This window comes from Macrotis lagotis, chromosome 1 (assembly GCF_037893015.1).
Source record: "Macrotis lagotis isolate mMagLag1 chromosome 1, bilby.v1.9.chrom.fasta, whole genome shotgun sequence".
NCBI classification, from domain to species: domain Eukaryota; kingdom Metazoa; phylum Chordata; class Mammalia; order Peramelemorphia; family Peramelidae; genus Macrotis; species Macrotis lagotis.
This window is the reverse complement of record NC_133658.1, coordinates 246,400,168-246,424,400: the sequence shown is the minus strand read 5'-3', so window position 1 is coordinate 246,424,400 and position 24,233 is coordinate 246,400,168. Positions and strand designations below refer to the sequence as shown.

At 42.1% G+C, this 24,233-nt stretch overlaps 1 protein-coding gene across 23 annotated transcripts in view; it reads right to left on the bottom strand.

The window, feature by feature from the left end:
• Positions 1–24,233, bottom strand: part of CAMK2B (calcium/calmodulin dependent protein kinase II beta) — a 285,827-nt gene that overhangs the window by 49,094 nt on the left and 212,500 nt on the right. For 13 of the 23 annotated variants that reach the window (XM_074210080.1, XM_074210081.1, XM_074210098.1 and 10 more), the window contains exons 7-12: positions 18,683–18,785; positions 18,391–18,474; positions 14,666–14,760; positions 14,051–14,173; positions 12,984–13,067; positions 10,770–10,812 (exon numbers count right to left, since the gene is read on the bottom strand). In XM_074210080.1, the coding sequence (XP_074066181.1) occupies positions 10,770–10,812; positions 12,984–13,067; positions 14,051–14,173; positions 14,666–14,760; positions 18,391–18,474; positions 18,683–18,785 (532 nt within the window). Of the gene's footprint in view, positions 1–8,595; positions 8,671–10,769; positions 10,813–12,983; positions 13,068–14,050; positions 14,174–14,665; positions 14,761–18,390; positions 18,475–18,682; positions 18,786–24,233 lie in introns of all 23 variants that reach the window. The other 10 variants (XM_074210077.1, XM_074210085.1, XM_074210078.1 and 7 more) reach the window with 1 other exon arrangement.

Genomic DNA, 24,233 nt, shown 5'->3' with positions numbered 1-24,233 from the left:
TTCTTTTTGATAATAATAGCTAATATTTATATGATACTTTAAAGGTTCCACTTATTTCACCTTATTCTCCTAGCCCATGAAGCAAGTGAAATCTCCATTTTACAGATTAAGAAATTGAAGCTTAGAGCTGTTAAGTGACCTACTCGGGATCATAAGTGACTGAGGCAGATTCAAACTCAGGTTTTTCTGATTCCAAAATCTAATGCCCTATCTTCAATAAAGTACGATCTCTCAGAGTTTCCTGCTTTCCAGTCTAATGCTCTAATCACTACATCACTTTTCCTGAGAGGTTGGGATTCTTCTCCACTTTGATTCAGAAGGGAACCCAGCAGACAATCCAACTCATACTCATACTCTCTACATCATACCCAGATAAGTGGTCATCTGGCCCCTGCTTAAAGGCCTCTTGTGAGGGGCAACTTTATCCAAGGCAGTTCATTTCACTTTAGCTTTACTTAGTGATTAGGAAGTTTTCTTTCTCTCCCTGATATCAAATCAAAATTTGTCTCTTTGCAAATACATACTCCTTTTCTTTTCAGGTGCTATGACTGTTTTTTTAATGGGGGTGCTGAGGAAACAGGTTCCAGAAGAACACAAATGATCACCCTTAGATCCATAGTACATCCATCCAGGACATGCTGTAGAAGGGCACAGCTATCTCCCTTATGTTTTACCCTAAAAATTCAGTATTAACTTCGCTTCTATTAAGTAGTCATTTCTGGCTTTATAATTAATTTATCCAAACTCTTCAGGATTCTTGTCAAAATCATCTCTTGGAGGCAATTCTTTCCTAGATTTGAATCCAATGTAGTGAAGCAGGATGGTGCTAAATTTGTATTCAGAGGACTTAGGTGTTTTTTTTTTCTATTTACTACCTATGTGACTTGGGCAAATCATTGTCCCTCTGTAAAATGAGAGTGTTGGACTATATGATCTTGAAGGTCCCTTTCTGCCCTAAATCTGGCATGATTGGGACAAAATCCACTTCTCCCTATCCTTCTACTGTTCAAGGATATGATTCCTGGTGAAAGAGGAGAGAGGCAGGGAGAGACATACTCAGATGTACATATTTCCTGGTATTTTCTAGATTCTGTGGTAGTAGTTGTTGGCTTTGGATTTGGGTCTAAGCCAGGTCCACAATTCCTCTTGCAAACTACTACAATAGACATCAAACTGGTCTCTCTGCTTCAAATTTCTTCTCTCCAAAATACCCTTCACACCACTGAGAGGAAGTTGGCATAAGGAATAGATTGCTGGACATGGGGTTGGGAAGACCAGAATTCAAATCTCACCTCTGATACTATACAAACACAGTCACACAACTTTTCTGAGGCTGATTCATCACTTTAAAATCAGAGGCATGTCTTTAAGGTTACCTAAGCTCTCTAATGTTGACCCTATCCCAGTATTCCTAAGGTCTACATTGATATCATCCCCCAGTGTGTATAGGATAAAATCAATAAAATCTATCTTGCACGTTTATTTACTCTGCTCCATGAACTCTATGTTCCACTGAATCTGGGAATTATTCCCTAATCTCATCTTGCCTTCTCTCATGCACACATTATTTCCAATGATTAGCAAGGATTCCCATCTCCATCTACTGAAATGCTTCATATCCTTCAGGGAATATTTCTAATGCCATTTCTAGCTCTTTTCTAACTTTATATGAGAAAACCTAGAACCAAATACAGATTGTCCTTACTAGATGAGGCAATCTTAGATGTCACTTCATCTCTCTGTCTTAGGGGACCAAAAAATCAGTACTTATCACCCTACTTGACTAGAAACTAAAAGAAGAGATTCTTTTCATGTCTACATGATGCGTAGAACAGTGTCTGCTACATTGTAAGTGCTGAAATATTGGAATAGGAGAAGACTAAGTCGCTAATTATATATGACTTATGAATAGCTATATCACTCAACTTGTAAGCTCTCTGGGCCATCAATGTAATATGGGCATGCTAGCACTTGCCTCCAGGTTGTTGGAATCCAATTAAGATAATCAAATGAGAATTAAATAATATATGCAAAGTGCTGTGCAAAACTTAAAGTGGTACATGAATGATTATTATTGAATCTCTTATCTCATTTGACCTTCATAACCCAGGGAGAGATGTTTTTATTTCTATTGTTCAGTCATTTCACTTGTGTCCAACTCTTTGGGACACAACTGGGCTTTTGTTGGCAAAGATACTGGAGTGCTTTGCCATTTCCTTCTCTGGTTATTTGGATTTGGGAAACTGAGGCAAACTCAGACTTAGAAGGGTCAAATGATTTGTCCAAACTCACAAAAATGAAAACTAATGGCCACAAAATTCAATCAGGTCATGCTCTTTCCATAGCATGTAGTCAACAGCTGAAATTTTAAAAAGTTGAATATGATGAAACCACATTTTCATCCTACATATACCCTCTCTGACACAGACAACTAACAGTGTTTTGCTCAAAGGAGGGAATGATCATCTAAAGTTTAGGGAGGGGCCTTACACATCCTCAGTTTTCCTTTATATTATCTACCATGGCTCTGTGATTCATGTACTTAATTTAGATCCTTTCCCAACTAATCTAATTCCATCTGAATTCCACCTACAATGTATGGACTTATCCACAACTTTCTTCCTTCAAGCTTTAAAGGGACAGCAGGACAGGTTGATTTCAAATGAGGAAATAATAAATTATGATTTTCCAAATTTTGATCCTAGCCCTTTATCCTTTTTTAAAATTTTATTTATTTAAGGCAATGGGGTTAAGTTTCTTACCCCAGGTCACACAGCTAGGCAATAATAATTATGTCTGAGGCTGGTTTGGAACTCAGGTTCCCCTGACTCCAGGGTCGGTGCTCTATCTACTGCACCACCTAGCTGCCCCGCCCCCCAGCCCTTTATCTTTCCATAGTGGAGACCAAAAGCAATTTTCTCTTATTTTCATTTTAGCTCCCTTACTTTTTCCATTGTTGCATGCTAAGCTACAGTATTGAACTTGAACTTGGAAAGTTGGGGTGGCTGAGTGGCCAGTGGATAAAGTAGATAAAATGCCTGGCTTGGAGTCAGGAAGAACCAAGAGCCTCAGATATTTACTAGGTATGTGACCCTGTTTGTCTCAGTTTCCTCAATTGTAAAATGAGCTGGAGAAAGCAATGGCAAACCACTTTAGTATTTTTGCCAAGAAGACCCCAAAGGGTTTTCAACTAAACAGTAACAATATTTACTACCAGTTTAACCCTGATTAGCATGTTCCCTGATCACTGAAATGAGGTCTACCTCAAAAAACAATGTTGTGAGGCTCAAATGAAGTCATCAAATCACAGATCTAAACTAGGAAGATATCTCAGAGGACATTTAGTCCAACTCGCTCATTTTACAGGGACTTTAGGGATATTAAGTAATCTGCCCAAGATCACACGAGTAGTAAAATATGAGTGAAAGTTGATTGTAAATTGTAATATACAAGTCACAGTCATAGATGTCAATCTGAAAAGGACCATTAACCATCTAACCCAAACTTTGTGTTTTAGAGGTTAAAAAACAGAGCCAGAGAGGTGAAATGACTGTCATGGCCAAAGTTACACAAGTCATAAGTAGCAGAAGTAGAATTTGAACCCAGTTCTTCTTCTAACTCCAAATCTAGGACCTCTTGTATTTGATAATGGGGCTTATATCCTAAGAATTATAATCAAGTGAATGCACAGTAATTTATGTGGTTGGAGTGGTTTTCTTTTGTTCTAGTACCTTCCTGATGATTCCTAACATTCTGTTGGTTTGGAGAGTTCAGGGTAAAGTCCATAATACCTCCAAGATTCTTCTCCTGGGAGGTCATTATCGAAGAGTTCAGAGGATGCCCTCCAAAGCAGAATTTGATATCCTTTTAATTCAGCCTGGCCTTCATCTGTCTTTATTGATACTCACCTGCCCCTTCTCTGACTCTTTATCTAGCCTCAGAAACAGGTCCCCTTATTTGTTCCTATTAGCACATGAGGAATGAGAAGAGCAGGCGACCACCTGAAAACCTGGAACCTTGAGCCAACAGCATTTTCCCAGGTTGTCTGTGAGAATTTATTATGAAACTAATCCTAACACCTATGTGGAAGGAAAACTCCATTTAAACAATTCCCATTTTAAACTATTTTTACTTCTCCTTAACAAGAAAAGATCTCTCACTATATCCATTACACAGTGAATTTTGAAAAACTGCCCTTGGCTCTGCAAAATTCTAAATATGTTTTTCTGTGTTACCCTAGGAATCAATTGGGTCTCACTGTTGAATGGGACAAAGGAAATATTTTTTCTTAATTCCTTGGCTCTTCATGGCTCTCCCTTGAGGGAAGAACTGGACAAAAGAGAATCATAGATTCTAGGCTGAGAAAACCTTCAAGGGTATCATTTGAACTCCCTCCTTTTGAAGATGAAAAAATGAATGCCCCTAAAATGAAACCTGCCCAAGGTAACACAAGGTCAAAAGTGGCAGAGCTAGGATTTGAACCCAGGTTCAAATTCTCTTTTGATGGCACATTTTGTGTGAGGAACTTGGTTATGTATGTTTACTGTCTTTTGCTTTATTTAAACTAAGGCTTCAATGAGAAGTCACAGCTGTCATCTACAGAAAGTGGTAGTCAATATAACCTGTTGAAGGTAATAGGCAAAATAAGTCAATTTTTTTCATAATTTCCCCCCTCATTAAGTAGTAAATTCTCATTGAGATAACATCTCAGAACCTGAAGGAAGAATGAAAAAGGAGATCTTATAGCCTCCTCTTGCCTTAAGGTATGACTCCTATAGTACAGTATAACATTTTTTGAACTCATCTTCTTCAAGTCCCTTAAAACATTATGATGTCACAATAAGACCTTGCTAGCTATCTATAGTTGTGCCTCACCATGATATGATCCTTGATTTTTCAAATGGCTTGTGAAGATTGTGACTTCAGTTAAGCTTTGACCTTAGTTACAGCAGAACTGTAATGTTAACTTCATGAAGAAGCAATTGGCTAAATTCTCATTAACCAGACTGTACTAGCCTAACTGGAGTTAGGAGACAGTCAGTAGGTAGGAAGAAGTTCCCTGTCTTCACCAAACAAGGGGAGCTTTTTAGCTCTACACATTTCAAGTAGCTGCCAACATCTTAGAGCATAAGCTCTTTCAGGGCAGGAATTGTTTCCTTTTTGTCTTTGTAACTAACCCCAATGGGTGGCAATTGATCTTAGGATCATAGATCTAGAACTGGAAGGGACATCAAAAGTATTCTTGTCCAACACTCTCATTCTAGAGATGGGGTGAGAAGAGGCTTGCTGCTAGCAAGAGGGAGAGTTAAAGTTAGATCCTACATCCTCCCATTTCACTTCCAGAGTTCTTTCTCCTGAACCCCACTGACTTCTGCTTCCAAAGAGATGATATCTGATGTCTCATTTCCACCACAGTTTTTAAGAATTCATGGAAAGAAGAAAAGGGGTTGGTTCTGAAATCATTTTTAGAACTGCCTTATGGCCAACCCTCAGCTTACCCAAGGGAATGGGGGTTTCTCTATCTGAGGGCTCCCCTTAGTGGACACAGAAATCCTTGACACTCGAGCCATCCTCCATCTAATAGGCTCCATCTATTAGACCATAGCCAGGTAGGGCAGCCAGGCACTGACCACACTGCTTTTCATTTCAACAGATGTTAGGGTCTGTCTTGAGCCTGCCTGGCTGTGGTTCCCAGAAGCCCCCCTTGTGTTCCTTGCTAGGCTCTGTCCTCCGGCCACTCTGGGACTGCCATGCTGAGTTCCTTCCCACATGCAGCGCCATTACTCACACAGACAAAGCAGAATCCCTGCCAGGGTCTGATGGGCCCTGAGACATGCACACAAACTCATGCATCATTCAACACATTCAACCTGCAAGCGACATTGGCATTCGTCACCAGTTGGGTCTCTGGGCTTGGGGTGAGACTCAGACGCAGTCTTATCAAGGGGGCACTGACCCCAAACCTTTAACATAACACTCAGCCCAGGGAGCTATCAGCTCCATCTAACTCCAGTTCTATCTCTCCACTCCCTCCCTTGGTTTCAAATTCCCTCATTCCACCTCAAAGAGTCTAGCAACCCTTTAAAAATGGGGAGCCAGCATTTGGCTTACTCCTTTGTCTGGACAGCCCCCTCAGAGACATGGCTAATGCTGACAGGCCTGTTTCAACCACTACTCTACAGCCCATGTTCCACTCAAAGGAATCTCCTTTTAGGGAATAGTATTGACTTTGTTCCTTATCAGAGAGAACAGTTCCTTCCATGGTAAAAAAAAAAAAAAAAACTTTGGCAGTTATAATCTCCCCAGTAGGAAGGGAAAAACATTTCTGGGCAAAGATCTGCTTTGGGGCTCAGGGACACAGGAAAGATTTTAGTATTCTTTGCTGGGGGAAAAGAGGGCTTTTTGCTTGCTTGTTCTTACTGTATAGGATCATAAATCTAAAGCCCAAAGGGACCTCACCATCCAATATGACTACATCATTTTACAGAAAGGAAAGTGAGGTCCTGGGAAGTGATATAATTTACCCAAGATGACAGAGTATCAGAGGCACTATTTGACTTCAGAGAAATGGTTCTTTCCACCATACCACATTATTTCCATGAATTAGGCTTTCACAAGCTCCATGTGAAGTCTCAGAGACTGATCCTGTCTGGTATGGGGGAAGGTTGTTCATGTTGTGAGGGAAGAGGCTTGGGGATGTCCTGTACTTTTCTCTAAAAAAAGCCTAAAGATTTCCTCCTCCTAAGAAACTCTAACCCTGTGATCTATAGAGGAGAATTTTCATCTTGATTACTTTCCCTCTTTCCTTCCCCACTATCTTGCCTTCCCCTGTCCTTGGGCAGGATTGTTTAGCCCAAGAAGAGGTTTTCTGCTACCTGGCCACAGTAGAAAGTTTGTGCTAGGCTGGGACTCCTCATTCATATACTGTTGCTAAATTTCCCAAGTATAAGCCAGAGAGTCAGGGAATCAGAAAATGGTGAGATGGGAAATGGACTCTGAATATTTTCATTTTGTGTTCATTTTGTTTGACATTTTTTTTAAAGTTTTTGCAAGGCAATGGGATTAAGTAGCTTGCCCAGGGCCACACAGTTAGGTAATTTATTAAGGGTCTGAGGTTGGATTTGAACTCAAGCACTCCTGTTTCCAGGGCCAGTGCTCAATCCACTGTGCCACCTAGCTGCCCCTGGAAATGGGATATCACCCACTGCAATTCCCTCATTTTATGAGGTGGAACCTTAAACCCAGAGAGATGAGAAGACTGGACCAAGGTCACACAGCAATTCAGTGACAGAGCAAGCTAGAATAAAAAACCAAAGCTTGAAGTTCCCAATCCAGTGCTAGAATTTCTAAAACTCATATGGTCCCAGGAAAATCATTTCTCTGGCCTCAAGGAGCACACCACAGGAAAAATGGGCAGGTTCCTCACCAAGCTGGACATGTTGTGGTCTGAGAAGGGGTGAGGCAGGGAGGAGGGAGGTATTCAGAGGAAGAGATCTAAAATGAAACCCACCAAGACTATTTTCATGGAGGATCAAATCACAGTTGAGACACAGAATAAAGAATAGAACTCTCCCTGGAAGTGGCAGACGAAGCAGGGCCACACATGCATCATAGAAAACAAGGCAATACTAGGTTACAAGGCTCCTATACTTACCGGTCCTAACCCAATGCAGCCATGGCTTTCCCTGGACAGAGCCCATGAGGGGCTAAGCAGAGAGTTCCATGGGCAGTGACTGGGATGTCACTTTCTTTAACCTCAGAAATGGAACTCAGGGCCACAGTTCCCCATGGGAGAAAGAAGGTACATTCAAAGGCTGCCTATTTGGGTTTTGAGACCTGGATCCTATCCCTCTCCTCCCCAACCCTCTTTCTCTGCCAGGACCCTCCTGCATTTGCTTCTCACCGCCACTTGTCCTTAAATTCAGCAGCAGGGGCAGATTGGGAAAGAAGGTGAGGATGCTGGGACAGGAAGCTGAGAGCCTTAGGATGAAAAGTGGCAATGAGTCCTCCCTGTTACCCCAGGGGCCACAGAGTCCAAGCAGGAGGTTAAACGGTGATTATCAGAGGCCCAAAGCCTTGAAACTGGCTTTCCCCTTCCCAACCCGCCTCTGCTCCTGTTCCCTATTCAGGATTCCAGATTTGCCCAGCAGCGGCTCTGTCTCAGTAGCTGCTGTGTCATCAACACAATCCTGAACAGAGGCCATTGCAGGCCAAGTTTCAGAAAGAAGTAAAATCCCTGGGAAGGTGGACATTTTTGAATAGGTACCCTATACCTGAACCCCAGGGACCAGGGGACTCTCAGGTCTTAATACAGCAATGTTTTTCTGGGAGTGTAGACCTTTGTCTTCACTTATGATGGCTTTCTTGTTCCTATTTCTGTGGGTGGGGGGAGGGGGTGATGCAGCTGGGCCTCCTGGCTCTGTGCCTTTCTGGCTGCAGTCAGGGGGACAGTCCCCAAAGCCTTAGCAGGGAGCTGGGCACTGGCTGGATGAGCTGTATATGATGAATGGAGTTGCATGCTGGTTGAGTTTCTAAGCAGGTGGTAGGTAAGGAAGGGGTGGGAAGGGAGGGTGGGACTCTTCAAGACACGTCTACCTTGTTCCACCAACCCCATGGTGGCACCGGAGGCCGCAGCTGACATTGTGGCCGGAGCGGTGGTCTGTCTGCCCACTGTTAGCACCAGGTTAGAAAACAAGGGAGAAGGAAAGCAGTGAAGGAAGGAAGGAAGGGAGGAAGGAAGGAAGGAAAGAAGGAAAGAAGGAGGGGAGGAGGGAGGGAGAAAGGGAGGGAGGAAGCAAAGAAGAAAGGAAGAAGAAAAGAAAGGAGGGAAGGAAGGAGGAAGGGATGAAAGAAGAAAAGAAAGAAAGGAAAAGAGGAAGGATAAAAGAAAGGAAGGAAGGGAGAGAGGAGAAGAAGGGGAGGGAGAGTGAGAAAGAGAGGGAAAAGGAGGGAAGTTGGAGAAGAAAGAGGGACAGACACAGAGGGATGGGCAAGATAAAGGAAAGAAAAGAGACAAAGGAAGCAGAAAAAGATTAGAGTTCAAGTTTAGGTGGAGAGACAAGACTGTTGGCACCAGAATCCCTGTCCCAAAACAGAGTGCAAACAAATCTAGATCCATCAACATTTGGAAAAGCATTTGCCTCCTTTCTCCTTAGAAAACCCCAAATGGGGGCTTCTTGAGTGGGCACAGACCTATGGGGCGAAGGGGGGGGTGGGAAGGGGGAAACACAGCTGGGACCTGGGAAACAAGGTCCCCTAGTCCTCTACAGAGTAGCAGACAATGGAAAAAAGTCCCATTAGTATTGGTGTGACAGTATGCAGTCCTATTCCCAGCAGTACAATATCACAGCAAAAGTAACAGGAACTTTCAGGGCAAGTTGAAGGGATGGGCAGGGAGGGGAGGCACAAGAAAGTGGGGAAGGAACTATGAGATGTGAACAGAAAGATGAATCATACGAGAGAGAGAGAGAGAGAGAGAGAGAGAGAGAGAGAGAGAGAGAGAGAGAGAGAGAGAGAGAGAGAGAGAGAGAGAACGAGAGAGAGAGAGAGAGAGAGAGAGAGACTTCTGACATTCAGTTATTACAGACTAACAAGCGACGTCACGTGGTGTAAAGACATTTCATCCAGGCGTGGCGGGTGCATCCAGCTCCACTCCGGAGGCTGCTCCCAACCCCTTCCTGGGACCATACTCAGCTTATTTTCCTGATCCGGCTTCCATTCACTATCTGTTTCTGGGGTCTACAATCAGACACCTGCTTTCCAAGGTCCAATGGCCTCAGCTTGAGCCTCTCCTCCCTAACTTCCATTTGTAGGATCATCCTTTTCTCTGAGATCACCAGCAGTAGCTCCCCTCTTCTCTATACTCAAGTAACCAGAGAGAGGTGGTGGCCACAGACTGGTCCAATACCATTGCTGGGGCTGACTGTCTAGTTGCTCTTCATCTCACATAACCTCAGATTCTTTACCTGAACCATCAGCACTTTCTGAAGTATATCTTCCCCTTGACAAGATAGGATCTTAGATGGTTGAAAACAAAAACAAAAACAAAACACAAGACTCAGAGGCCACAGAGCTGCTAAACCAACACGCCTGGACAAACACAAGGGAGACCTGTAGTTCTCACTGGGGGTGGGAAGCTGTGGGCAGCACAAACACTCAGTGGGGAAGGGAGACCCCTAAGACACAGGTAAGATGCTGAGGAAGAAAGAGACACAGAGAAGATCAAACAAAACAGAACAGGACTTTTGTTGTAATGTAGCCTTCCAGTGGGCCTCCCATCCTGGGTCAGGGGCTGCAGGCGACATGGCTGCCACTGCCTACAGCAGGATACAGACAGGGGAGAGCCCTGGTGATGGAGCAGCCGTCTTCAGGAGGCCCCACTTTGCAGGTGAGATGTACACTATAGGATCCAGATGTTGCTTACATAGTCCAAGAGAGGCCATGGCCATGTGGGGACAGGGTGGAAGGGGAAGTCCTCTGCAGGATCAGGAGAAAGTCAGGGTTGGGAAAACAGAAGTTTGCCTGAGCATTGGCAAAGATGTGGGCAGAAGGGTAAAGATGTGTGGGGAGGGAATAGGAAGGAGAGTGAGAATAAAACCAGCTATTGAAGCCACTGAGAAAGCCTTGGAGCTGGGTCCTTCTCTGGGCCTTCTTCCTGGCAAGTATTAGATTGGAAAAAGTCTTGACTCTGATCTCTTGAACAAGAAAAAAGCACAGGGCAAGGAAGCCGGCACCTTATTCTTTCTTTTCTGGGGAAAAACCATTCTCACCTGAGAAGTTTCGTGTTGCCAGCATGGTGGTAAGGATCGCACCCTGAGAGAGAAAAGAAAGATTTAGCTATTTGGTCATTCAACAAGCATTTTAATGTCTTCTATGGGTATGGCAGCAGGCAACTAGATAGTGCAGTGGATAGAGTGAGAAAGCCTCATCTTTGTGAGTTCAAATCTGGCTTCAGACACTTAATAACTGTGTGATCCTGGACAAGTTTGCCAGTTTCCTCATCTGTAAAATGAGCTAGAGAAGGAAATGGTAAACCAATCCAGGATCTTTACCAAAGAAAACCCCAATAGGTCACCAAGAATTGAATATGACTGAAACGAGGTTGTTTCCCCATACCCACCTTCATCCCCAATAGAATGTAAGCTTCTTGATGGCCAAACACATTGCCATCATTTTTCAGGCATGTCCAGCTCTTTACAACCACAAATCAGCATTCGTGAAGAGGGAGTATATTCAAGACATGCAGGGAGGAAATGAAGTGCTAGGTTTGGGAAATGCTAGGTATATCCATTTGACTGAAATGTAAATGTGCAAAGGGGAATAAAGTGACATTAAGTCTGAAAAGGGAAAGGGAAGCTAAAACATGGTGTGAAGCACAGTTGAGAGGGAGTTGGAGCTAGAATCAGGAAGTTCTGGGCTGGACTTCTGGGTATATTATGGGATAATGTCTATTATCAAATTCTGAAGACTACAGCTTTGCAAACTGAAAAGTACTAGTCATGCAGCCATTTTGGGAAGGACCATAATAAGGAATTTAGATTTTTTTTTTCCTCCCCAGAAGCAATAAGGGGCTATTGAAGATCCTTGAACAAGCAAAATATGTGCCTTGGGAAGATTAGTTCCTGCGAATGCAGCAATATGAAAAAAGAATTGGAAAAGGGACAGATAGGAAGCAAGGAGACCAATTCAGAAGTTACAACAGTGTCCACTTGCAGAAAAGGATCTGGCAAAGTCTTTCACACTAAGGAGTGAATGGCTGATAACATTTAATGTATAACCCCTCCAAAAATTTTCATTTTAATAGAGGACAAGATTTACTGAGCCAAGGGAAAGAATATCTAACTGAAGAATTTTAATTATCAGCTATATTATGGGAAAGGTATTTTTTCCTTGATAGGAAATCATAGTGTTCTTGAAATGAGTGGCCCACAGGAGCCCTGACTTTCATCTTTATTTTCCTCACCTCTGAAAATCCCAAATAAAGAAATAGATTCAAGATCTGCTGCCTGTGTTTTTTAATGGGTAAATGTTTTTTAATTCTAATCTAAGTCCCTGAGGGCATATATGAAACTGGTTTAAAAACCTGCTAGCTGGCAAGGTGAAGAGTAGGGAGCAATAGAGGAGACAACAGAAGAGAAGGAAACAGAGGCTCCAATGTCCTTCCATCTCTCTTCCCAGTTCAGCCCATTGGATCATTGACTATCATAAGCTGGGATCAACCAAGAAGGTAGAAAACATCAGACAGAAAAGGTATTTTTGTTGGTACAGCCCCTCCCCCTGCCCTCCCCAAGAGAGTCTGTCTTACTTGGGCCAGTGCTCTGCCCAGATACCCTTGTCTTTAGAAGACCGAGGGAAGACCCCAAAGACACTTAGAACTGCTTGGCTTTTTCAGACCCATGCTAGGGAAACCTGAAGGCTCAGGGATGGTTTTTATCTTTTGCCTTCACATTCTATGACGGATTTCTCAACCTGAAGCACATCTTTGAGATTTTGGAAGAACCAGGAAGAATACATCCTTGGAAGAAAAAATTGCACCTCTCACTTTTCCTTGGAGAGGTAAGGGATTAGGGTATAGAATTTGAAAATGCTAACACACTGCTCACTGGGTCATTTAGCTTTGCTTAACTGCTCTTTGTTACAAAGGTAAATCACTGAGTGTGCATATGCCTGGACAATCTTTAAAAGTTATACAAGAGTATATAACTTGTACAACAAATGTGTAATTTTCCTGAGGAAAAAAGAACGGAAATTTTCACAGAAGAGGAATGTAGAATGTTGCAAATGTTTTTAAAAGTGACCACTGTATGACTTGTTTTTCTTTGTGAGAAGGGATCATTCACTTCAGGCTGGGGAAGATGGTGAGAAGGGGACCGTCAAGTCTTATCTGTGTTATAAAAACAGAAACCCTCAAAAGAATTTTTTGCAAGGCGGGGGGTTAAGTGACTTGCCCCAAAAGAATTTTTAAAGAAAAAATAAGATTTTACCTTGAGCTTTCTCCTGGCATTGAATTTCTTGAGACACTCCACAGTCTCCTGTCTGTGCATCATTGAGGCCACAGTTGAGCGTTGCTGTGGGAAGGAGGAGGTTGTTAGAAGGGTAGACTTAGGAATGGAAAACAATGTTGAATTGCCCCCCCCCCCCCCCCCACACACACACACCAGGGACCTGACACAAGCTGGAAAAGGGGCTAGTGGCTAAGAGATTTCTACAATCAGGCTACTTTGTTCTGATGATGTAGAGTTGAGAGATACAAATTCACCAATTATAGACTAAGTCCAGGTAGCCTAATTGGTCTAAACCAATCCATCTTCCAACCAACCAGCAAATCTCAAAACATCCTTTCTTCTGGTGGACTTCTATGACAATTTTTTGCTGATCTCTTCCTGCATGTGAGTTCTCTGAAGGAGATATTTTTTAACTTTTTAATCTATTCTCCCAAATAATCTACCAATTTTGAAACTATAGTTATCCCTTCCACACTGAAGGGATTAGAGGCATGATTCTCCATGATCTGGAAAATTCCTGTAAAAATTTTTGACTCTCCTTTTGTACTACAGAATTATTCTGGTATTTAAAAGTTATCAAAATGTGTTGATATTATACTTATATTTTATGCATTTCTAAGTTTCTAAACTTTTCCTGTGTCATCTGCCTTCATGTGTCAATTGCAGCTTCTGCAAAACTCCCCCAAAATTCCCATTTCGTTTCTTATTCCAACCCACGATATATCAAAACTGAGATAGGGAGAGTTGTGATGTGGAAGGGATAACCACAGAAAATAGTCTAACAATACTTCAAAGTCTAAAATTCAGTTCAAAAGAAATATGTCTACTAGCCTATTGGTCCACCAACCTGGCAAGAGTAAGATTCCTGCTCTATCCTGATTGTAAGAGCTTCACACATTAAAGTCATTGAAAGTGAACACACCCAGAACCCTTAGGAGCCAAAAGAGTGCCCAACCTCATTCCCATCAACTTCTGGGTACACGAAGAAAGTCTGACAGTCTAAGTTCTCCTAGGCCAAGTCCCGGGGCCCCAGAGGAGACACTTACGCAGACCCATGGGTGTTTTAGGGCCTCATGAGCTGTGATCCTCTTTGCAGGGTTGATGGTTAACATCTGGTTGATAAGGTTTTTGGCTTCAGGAGTGACAGTATCCCACTCAGGGGATGGGAACTAGAGGAGGAAAAAGAGGGGAAAAAAACTCACAAGAATAAATCCAGAAGGGTACCTTGAAACTTCCTCAAAAGACTAAATCATAAGCACTAAACATAAGCTTTCTAACCAACCCTGCCTACCCCCACCCAAATCTCACCCTTCTGCCTTGAACCCTTCACAGATGTTTTCAAATCAAGGATAAATAGGGAACATGAAAGTCAAATTCCATTTTTCCCCTTTCCAATGGACCCAAGCTGGGGCTAGCTGCTGAAAGAACCGCCCCCCCCCCCCCCCACACACACACACGGCAAAGGGTGAAAGTCCAGGAGTAGGAAGGGAAAGATGCTAGGGTATGGGAAGAATTTCAGTTACATTACCAATTCAATCTCTCAGCTCCCAAGGGCAGAGAGAACCAGCTCTCTGGGAAAAAAAGGTCCAAATGTTCTGCTGACCCATGCCCAGCTGGTTGCACATACCCAACAGAAGAAGTTCTGAAAAGCTCAGACTTACATCATAAGCTCCAGCCTTGATCTGCTGATAAAGTTTGTGCTGATCTTCATCCCAGAATGGAGGATAACCCACAAGCAGAATGTAGAGGATCACGCCTGAGAAGGAACATTGAGATGGGGAGGGAAGGAAGGAGTGACCTTGTCCTGTCCTTCATAGCTGCCCACTTCTACACACCAGAGTTCAGGGAAGCAGATCTCATGTCTCAGAATTCCAAGACTTTTGTGTCCCCCACCCCACAACATCTCTGTGTTCTTGCTTTAGACACCCTTGAAATAAGTGAAGAGGACATGAACTGAGCTGGCTCACAGAGCTCATGATCTTTTCTCTCATACAGTCATACAGCTAGAGCTAGAAGGGAGCTCAGAGGTCATTACCACTCCCTTCCCCATTTTACAGATGAGGAAAACTGAGGTCCAGAGAGATTTAAATGAAGACAGGATTTGGAAATGGAAAGGACATTAGAGAACATCCACCTCAACCTGCTTCAATCTTCATTCCCCACTACAGAACAGGAATCCTGAGGGCAATGACTGCTTAATTTAATGTCTTTATATCCCCAGCACCTAGTATAGTGCCTGGAATATAAAAAACACTTAATAAATGCTTATACATAATTCACAATGGGTAAAGGACTGGACCAGGAGTCAGGAAGACTCAAGTTAAAAATCCAACCTCATCTAGTAAGTACAGTCTTTAAGAGTGAATGAGAGGCAGCTAGGTGGTGCAGTGAGTAGAGCACGGGACCTGGAGTCAGGAGTACCTGAGTTCAAATCCGACCTCAGACACTTAATAATTGCCTAGCTGTGTGACTTTGGGTAAGTCACTTAACCCCATTGCCCCTTAAATAAAAAAGAGTGAATGCGCCCAGTGACACAAGGAACTATAGGGAGCTCTTTTATTAGCTGTGTGACTCTGGGCAAAGTTCTTAACTGCTATCTGCCTCAGTTTCCTCATCTGTAAAATGGTAATAATAGCACCTGCCTCCCAAGGTAGTTGTGGGAAATCAAATAAGATAATATTTATAAAATACTTTGCAAATCTTAAAATGCTATAAAAATGCTAGCCATTATTATTGCTACTTATTATTTTCAACAATAATAATATGAGAGGAAACCACTTTCAGAAAAGGGAAATTACTTTTTCAGGGTCACATGAGAAGCAATACCAAAGTCAGGATTTGCATTCAAATCTACCAATTCCAACTCCATTGTTCTTTTGACTACAATTTTTGCCTCCAGAAATAAAAATAAAATATCCCATTTGTCAGTCACTTTCTAGGTTGTTTCTTTTCTTTTCTTTTTTTTTTTAGTTCTCTCTAATACCCCTTGAACAGGACAAATAGATATTATCATCTACATTTTAAGTTCTAGAAATTGACAGACAGAAGCTTAAAGATTTGTCACTTAGCAAGTTGCCACAGCCAGGACTGAAGTCTTCCACTGTGCCAAAAAATGTTTGAGGGGACTGAGATTACCAAAGTATCTGGAGAAGAAAACTCTATGTTCCAATAATGTCAAACTGTGCTGGGAGTGTCCTTCTCTAGAAGCAGGCAAATAGTTCTTCACATATTTTTTCATCTCAAATGGCCTAGAGTTATCTCAGAAAAGAAAGAACATGAGGCAAGTCACACATTTATGCTATTGCTAGACCCTAGTCATTTCACTCATGTCTGATTCTTTCTGACTCCATTTGGGGCTTTCTTGGCAGAGATACTGGAGTAGTTTGCCATTTCCTTCTCCAGCTCATTTTATAGATAAGAAAATTGAGGCAAAAAGGGTGAAGTGATTTGCCCAGGGTCTGGGACTGGATTTGAACTGATGAAGATGAGTCTTCCTGACTCCAAGCCTGGCAATCTATCCACTATGCTACCTAGTTACCCATTAAGTACTATATCTGCTAGCACAGGTTGAAGTCATAAAGGTTTATTGCTCAAAATAGATTACACACATAAATATGCGTGTGCATATATATATATTTATATACATATAATATATGTGAGAAAGAGAAATAGAGAAACAGATAGTGTGATTGATTTTCCTAAAGGTTGTCTCTCTGACTTTGCATAGCAAAGTTCAAGCTTGTCTTCTTTTGGAAGCTAGCTTCTTGGGTCTGATGCCTTTGGGCTGCTTCCTTCCCTCCCCATACCTGTTAGAGTTGGGAGGGACCTTCAAGATGCAATCTCTTCATTTTCAGATTCAATAGGATTTACAAGGCCAGCTTGTGGGAGATTAACTATTTCTTTCTAGGTATAAGAAGTCTCCATTGCTTAAAACCCTTTAACTATTTTCTACTACTTAATGAAGAGAATCCAAACTCCACAGCAGTACCAATCACAGTCTGACCCCTCCCTCCCCTTTCAGCCTTAATGAACATTCTCTCTTATTTACTCTAGATTAGAGCCAGTCTAGGTGACTGGGTCTCTAGTTTTCCTCCTTCTAGGACCTCACCTCTACTCTTCCCTGTGCCTGGAGTGTCCTCATCATGGCCCCTTATTGACTGTACTCATAGGTCACCTCCATAAAACTTCCCTTCAGTTGGTAGCCATCTATCTCTCATCTACATTTTTATAACCTTATGCTATTATGTGTTTTTTTGTTTTTTAGGTTTTTGAAAGGCAAATGGGATTAAGTGGCTTGCCCAATGCCACACAGCTAGGTAATTATTAAGTGTCTGAGACCGGATTTGAACCCAGGTACTCCTGACTCCAGGGCTGGTACTTTATCCACTGTACCACCTAGCTGCCCCCTGCTATTATGTTTTTTAAAGGGGAGGTGTCCTACACTTTGATTTTATTCAAAATTATATACTCTAAGAGTGAAAATTCTCTCTACTGTTACAGGCTGGCAAGTAACTTACAATTTATGATTTGGGGGGAATAGCCTGAGTACCCTGAAAGATTATGTAATTTGACCAAAGTTACACATCTAGTATATATATATATATATATATATATATATATATATATATATATATATATATATATATATACATATATTTATTCAACCAATATCCTTCTAACTCCAACACTGGTCACTCTCAATTAAGCCATGTTATTTCTTATTATAATATGTACAATCTATATGTCACTGACCTTACTAGATTGTAATATCCTTATAAGTAGAGACCATGTCCAATATACTAGGTGATTAATACATTTTTATTAAGTGAATGGATGAGCACCATCATCAAAGTCATAGGTCAGATGATCCTTTAGAGTTGGAAGGAACACTTAGTCCAACATACTCATTTTACAGATGAGGAAACTGAGGCCCAGAAAGAAAAAAATGATTTGTTCTAGGATATCTAAGCCAGCTAGGTGATGTCACAGTGCACAGAATGATAGGCCTAAAATCAGGAAGATTCATCTTCTTAAGACCAAGTTCAGTCTCATACATGTACTATGTGCTCCAGGGTAAATCATTTAACCATTTTATTTGCCCCAGTATCTTTGCCAAGAAAACCCCAAATGGGGATGAAGAGTCAGATCTAACTGAAAAATAACTCAACAACAACAACAAAAATACAGACATCTACATCATTAGATAAAATGGTGAAGTCAAATTTATAACTAACCCAATCAACCAGGATTCCCAGCTAAGACTAGTTGAATTAACAAGGCTTTGGCATGTGCTTCCTCCTAGTGGCATCTGTCCTACTTCACCTCATGACCCTACCACAAGTTGGGCTGTCCTCCAGTTCCCTGGCAGTCTCCTTGGCAAACTCACCACAAGCCCAGATATCCACAGGCTTTCCATAAGCTTCTTTACGCAGAACCTCTGGGGACAGGTAGCCAGGAGTACCTGCAAAACCTGATCAGGAGCAAAGAATAAAGATATGAAATGGAGCAGTTGGGATCTTTAGCAATAAGACTAGCTGCAGCTCGTTCACCATTGCTACCCCCTGACCACACACAATCATGCTTACACACATGTGTGCACATGCATGCATGTATGCACGCATGTGTGTGTGTGCACACACATATACACACCCTTGACCCTCTCCCAGCCCACCACTCACCAAACCATGCCTGCTGGTCCCCCTGCACCTCGATGGCCAGGCCAAAATCTGCCAGTTTCACTGCAGCTCCTTTGCACTTACTAGCCAAGAGGAGGTTCTCTGGCTGTCGGGTCAAGTCAATCAGCAAAGTGTGCAAGTGTCACCACATATTGTGAAAACACAGGGGGTGGGTTAAAGAGGGAGACAGGGGTGGGAAATGGGAAAAAAGAGAAACAACAACAAACAGTTTGCAGAAAAGGGTTAGAAACTTTAGACTGAACTCTGCCAAGAAAAGGCTGCCAGGCCTTGGATGAGAGCTCATTCAACAGCTCCTAGAGTCACATTTCCAGTTTGTCAGGATCTGAGTTCGGCAGGGCAGAGGGAAGGCTGCTGACAGCCTTGGTGAAATATAGAAACATCACTTCTTAAATGTCCTCTGGATCACAAGTTATGAAATCATCAAATTAAAACTTAAAGAAACCATCAGTTCCAACCCCCTAATTTTATAGATGAGGAAATGGAAACACAGACATAAAGTGATTTGCACAGGAACACACAGCTAGTAATTATCAGAATCAGGATTTGAACTTGTGCCTTCTTGACTCATGCTGCCTCTGTGACCCAGTCTCTTTAGGTCTGGGACCAGATGTCACTGCTTCAGTTTTTTGGAACTTTGGTTTGAGTCTAGGGATTCTCAGAATTTCTCCTAGAGAAGAATAAGATTCCTCCTTCAGTCATCTTTTACTGATATTCAGGAGGGGATCAATCCCACAACCTCCTTCCACTATTCCATTAAGTATTTGTGATCTGATGTTTCTGACTTCTGGGTCCCTCCTGCAAGCCTGGGACTTCAGAGAGAAGGCACTGGAACTGTCCAGGGTACTAGTGGCCCCCATTTCTAATAGCCTAAAACCTCTTCATCTGAGCAATCTTGAGACTAAAATCCCAGAATCTTGGGACCACCCCCCAAAAGAACAACCTTCAAGTCCTCTCCTGGAATCAAAGATAGCAACTCTACCACTATCCTCCATAGGGTTCAGATTCCCTGGTCATTTCTGATCTGTTTGCCTTTAATGCAGATGGTAGTGCTTGTGGCTTGTTTTTGTCATTCTTTGAACCAATGAACTCAATCTCCCAAACTTCCTCCCAGTGGCATCTGTTCTATTTCCTCCTCCAGTGCTTCCTGAGGAACCAGAACAGCTTCACACTTTCCTCAATGGCCCTAGAACTGTAGATTGGACAGAATTGAAGAATTGTAAATAATCACAGTCCTGAAAACACTCTTCCATTGAAAGTGGAACCTAGAAAGCCAAGGATATGCAACTAAAAGCCTGAAATCAGGAAACCTGTTGGCTCCTATTTCTGCATTTCTTCCTAAGGCAAAACAAAAATAAAAAACTCAAGTTCATTCATAGGCTCACAGAACTAAAACTAGATATTATCTCAGAAGCCATCTAGTCAAATGCCCTCATTTTAGACTGAGCCTCAAGATTAAATGACTTGTTCAAGGTCCCACAGACAGTAAGCAGCAGAAGTAGAATTTGAATTCATATCTCCAAAACCAGTGCATACCTAGCTACTGCCTCCAATTATTGCCCTACTATAAAAGAAAAAAGTTAATTTGTTCCAGAAGGAAGTTCTACCCTCTAATTGAACAGAAACCTCACTGGGTTCAAACATCAGTTCCACAAAGACAGTGGGAAACCAGAATAATCAGGTTACCTGTGATTTATGATACTCCCTCTGAGCCAGGAAAGAGAAAATTACTTTGGCCTACTCCTATGACTGCTGTAGCATGAGACAGAAAGCTTCAGACATCAATGGCCATCATTCTCAGATCAGGTCATCTATCAAAGATTCCCAATCTGACCAGAGAAACTAGTCCTTCAGACCAAAGATTACTCAATATTTGACCAAACAATTTCCTGCCTCTGAATGATTCTCTCCTGACTCCCACCTAACCAAAACCACTAGTTGAACTAATTCTAGGACCACTGGCCCCTTGTTTCAACCCAGGGAAGACCATGGTTACAGTCTCAATCTTGATTCCAGATCTAAAAACCAACAGAAGAAGTTACTATCATAGATGTAACAGCTATTGAATCAAAATTCCCATGGCCACACTAGTTCCCAAAAATTCCATTCCAGAAGGACCCACACTGGACTCCACAGACTGGCTGGATGCATAGTTATGAGAGTTTCTGTTCTGTTTTCCTATCTGAATTTCCAACATAGCTCAAATTAAAAAGAAGATGACTGGAATGGGATATATCCAATAATGGAAATTAGATGCTAAATGGATCCTAACATAATCTTCACTAGCCCCCAATGCCTCAACATAAACACACTAGCCAGCTTCAGACTCAGTAGACCTTAAGTAAAACTTTAGCAATAGCCAGTTGGGTTAATCACAGCACTAAAATAACCCATTGTCAACTCTTAGGCATGTAATCAAGGTTAGGAGTCTCCTTCAGAAATGTTTTATTGATAACATTTTTTGAAAATAAAAGGATTCTTAAAAGGTAACTAGAAGAGAAAACTATAGAGGTCCATAGGAGCCAATTGACTTGACTAAGGTTACACAGCTATTAAGTAGAAGAGCCATGGCTTGGTTTTCTGATTCTAAATGCAATATTCCCCCCATTATACCACACAACTAGGGTCATAATGGGCATAATAGCCAGCTACCTTCCAAGAAGTAGGGTTTAGTGTAAAAAAGCAGAGCTGAGTAAATGTGTCCAGAGCCTTCACAATTGAGTTTGATAAAGTAGCTTCTTCCTATCTGGCATGGCCCACCCAAAGTAATTCACTACCCTCATTACATTGGCATAAGGAAACAGCAAAGTTACAGTGTCTAGCAATGCTCAATGGGATCTGCCCAAAGAGTCAGACTTGATGCTCAAAAGATGGTGACCAAGACTTTGAGATAAATCATATTGCTTTATGAATGTTTAATAAATCTCTTCAGGATTTGTGAGCTATGTGTGCCCTAACCCACTAAGCCCCACCTCTCCTCCAGGTGCCAAAAGATCAAGGACATTAACAAGTGATCAAAGTTTTAGTTTGGGAGCTTGAAATTTCACTATGTAGGAAGCAGACTGTATAGGAAAATTTTCTCTCCTTCCAGCCCTGGCTAACTGCCCAGGAATAAACAATCTATGTTACTACCCATCAAGTTTGCACCAGGCAAGTGGGTTTTCCAGCTTCTTGTCTCCATACTCTTACTCTCTCAGGTTTGCACAGTATGGGTGGATTATCATGACCAACATGGCTCCTGAGTTACCAAAGTTGCTAAAACCAATGTTTCTTCATCTTTCCCATATAAACAGGGACCAAGGAAGTACTGCCTTCTACCTTGGCCCCTTAGGGCTATTCTAAGAATATCAAGGGCTCTGAGTAAGGAACTTATTCTGGAGAGCTACAGGGAAGTACTAGAGGTTTTTAGAGGTACAGAAATCTTCTGTGCATGTTCCTCAGAGCTCATCTAGAATTGTTAGTCTCAATATATAGCTTCTACTAAAGCTCTTACGTAAATAAACCTCTCACTAGGGACAGAATAGCACAGACATTTTCCAGTAGTGGGGCAGGAAGGAGTCACTTTAGGAAAGAGCTTTTCCCTAGGTGGAACTGGAAGGAGAGGCACTAAACAGAAAGGGGTGGGAATTCTGAGAAGGGAGAGGTGACAGTGAGCTGCTCTCCATTTCCTACCAAACAATAAGAGAGAAAGCTCTGGTTGTGCTAAGTCAGAAGATGAGGTCCCCCTTTGGCCCCTTGTAAACAAGATGGAAGATCACTTTGGCAAGCTACTCTTTGGATGGTAATCTTTTCTGCATCATCCACAATAGAGCTCAGCCTCTCAAGGTATTGAGAGGAGACATCTAAGAGTCCAAGACAAAGTCTGAAAATTACAACCTACCCTCCAACCTCCATCCATGTTTGAAAATCATATCTCATGTGTTAGCAGGAAGAACTAGAAAAGTCATATTGAAAAGTCTATTTTGCTCACTAACACATTATATTAGGATTATGTAATGAGCATTATCCACAATCATTATTTGGACAGGTGTCTAACTTGCCCATTTCTAACCCTGGCTCCCAAAACTCTGGGATAGAGAGATCTAATAGATTCTGAGTGGACTCTTTAATTAGAAGAAGTCTGCCTGACCACCAATTTCTCCTCTATCACTCTCTCAATGGGGTAGACTATTCCAGGAATGGTGGGTTCACACCCCAGGACACTGGGTAGGTTCATGGTAATTAAAAGAGGAGTTTCACCTTGGAGCATTTGGGGCACTTTCTAACCCCAGTGGCAAGATGGAAGAGTTGCCTCCCATAGAGGACTCCTTAGAGTCTCTCTGTAGGAATGTCCTCTATGGACATTCCTACAGAAAGAGGTTATACTAGAATGGTCTAGCACATTCTTAGCAGTAATTCTACTGACTACATTCAAATCACAATTTTTTAATCTAGGAAATTCTGTTTGTTTTTCCTCTTTTCCAGCAAAGATTCTCTCCCTGTTTGCAGGAAATACCTGGAGAGGAAAAGGAAGCACAAAATGGAAGCATCTTGACTCTAGAATTAGAGAGATAATGAATAGCAACAACAAGGTTAAGAATAAGAGAAAAACCAAGTTTGCCTATACTCCAGTCCCTGAGAATATTCAACCATGATATCTAGAGATTCCCAGCCAACCCTAGCAATGCCCCTAACATACATATACACATACATGCATACACATGTACTACATACATACACACACATTCCCACCCAACTGGCCAGTTGTCTTCTGTCCTTTCATGATGGAAAGGGTTGTAAGGAAAAGGATAATTTTTCCTTCATAGTCTGAGAGTAGCTGGGAACTCTCCTTTTTTCTTGTGGCAGGAGATTGGGTTGCATGGGAGAGGTATGAGGAAACCAGGAAATACAGAGCACCTACATGGTAACAGAAAACAAAGGACTAGGACACAAAGAAAATCAGACAGGGCATGCAGACCAGAGAGAGGTTACTTGGTCCTTGGTAAGGGGGGATCAGATCTGAATTCTGGAGCAGGGAACCTGATGGAAATGATATGAGTACCTAGGTATGAAATATTAGAGCTTGATCAAATGAATGGCTTCATCTTCCCTGCCCTATGTGGAAGTGAACATCTCTCCCATCCCCTACCCTTGGAAAAAGGGTCCTGACTTCTTGCCTACTTGACAACTGTTAGCTTGAAACGAAGCTCAGAATATCCATGTTGTTTGTAGAAAGGGACATGGTTTCCAGAAATGCATGTGCCCTACTAATCTCAGAAGTACCAGACCACATGATAGAATGATTCTACCTCTTTCTGGGAAGCCAATACAAACAACCAAGCAAAGTTAAGGTCAGTGAGCAAAAGGTATGATGTCCTTGTGGCTCAAGCCACTAACTTCCAGATCAGGGGTTCCTCAATTACAGCCAGGCTAGGAAGAGAGAGATCTAAGAATCAACCCAAGAAGAACACCTGGCAAGGGCTAGGAAGGGCTTCTCTTTGAAGGGTGGGGAGAAAAAATGACAAAAAGGGAAGAAATTTTGTTCCTTTTATCTACA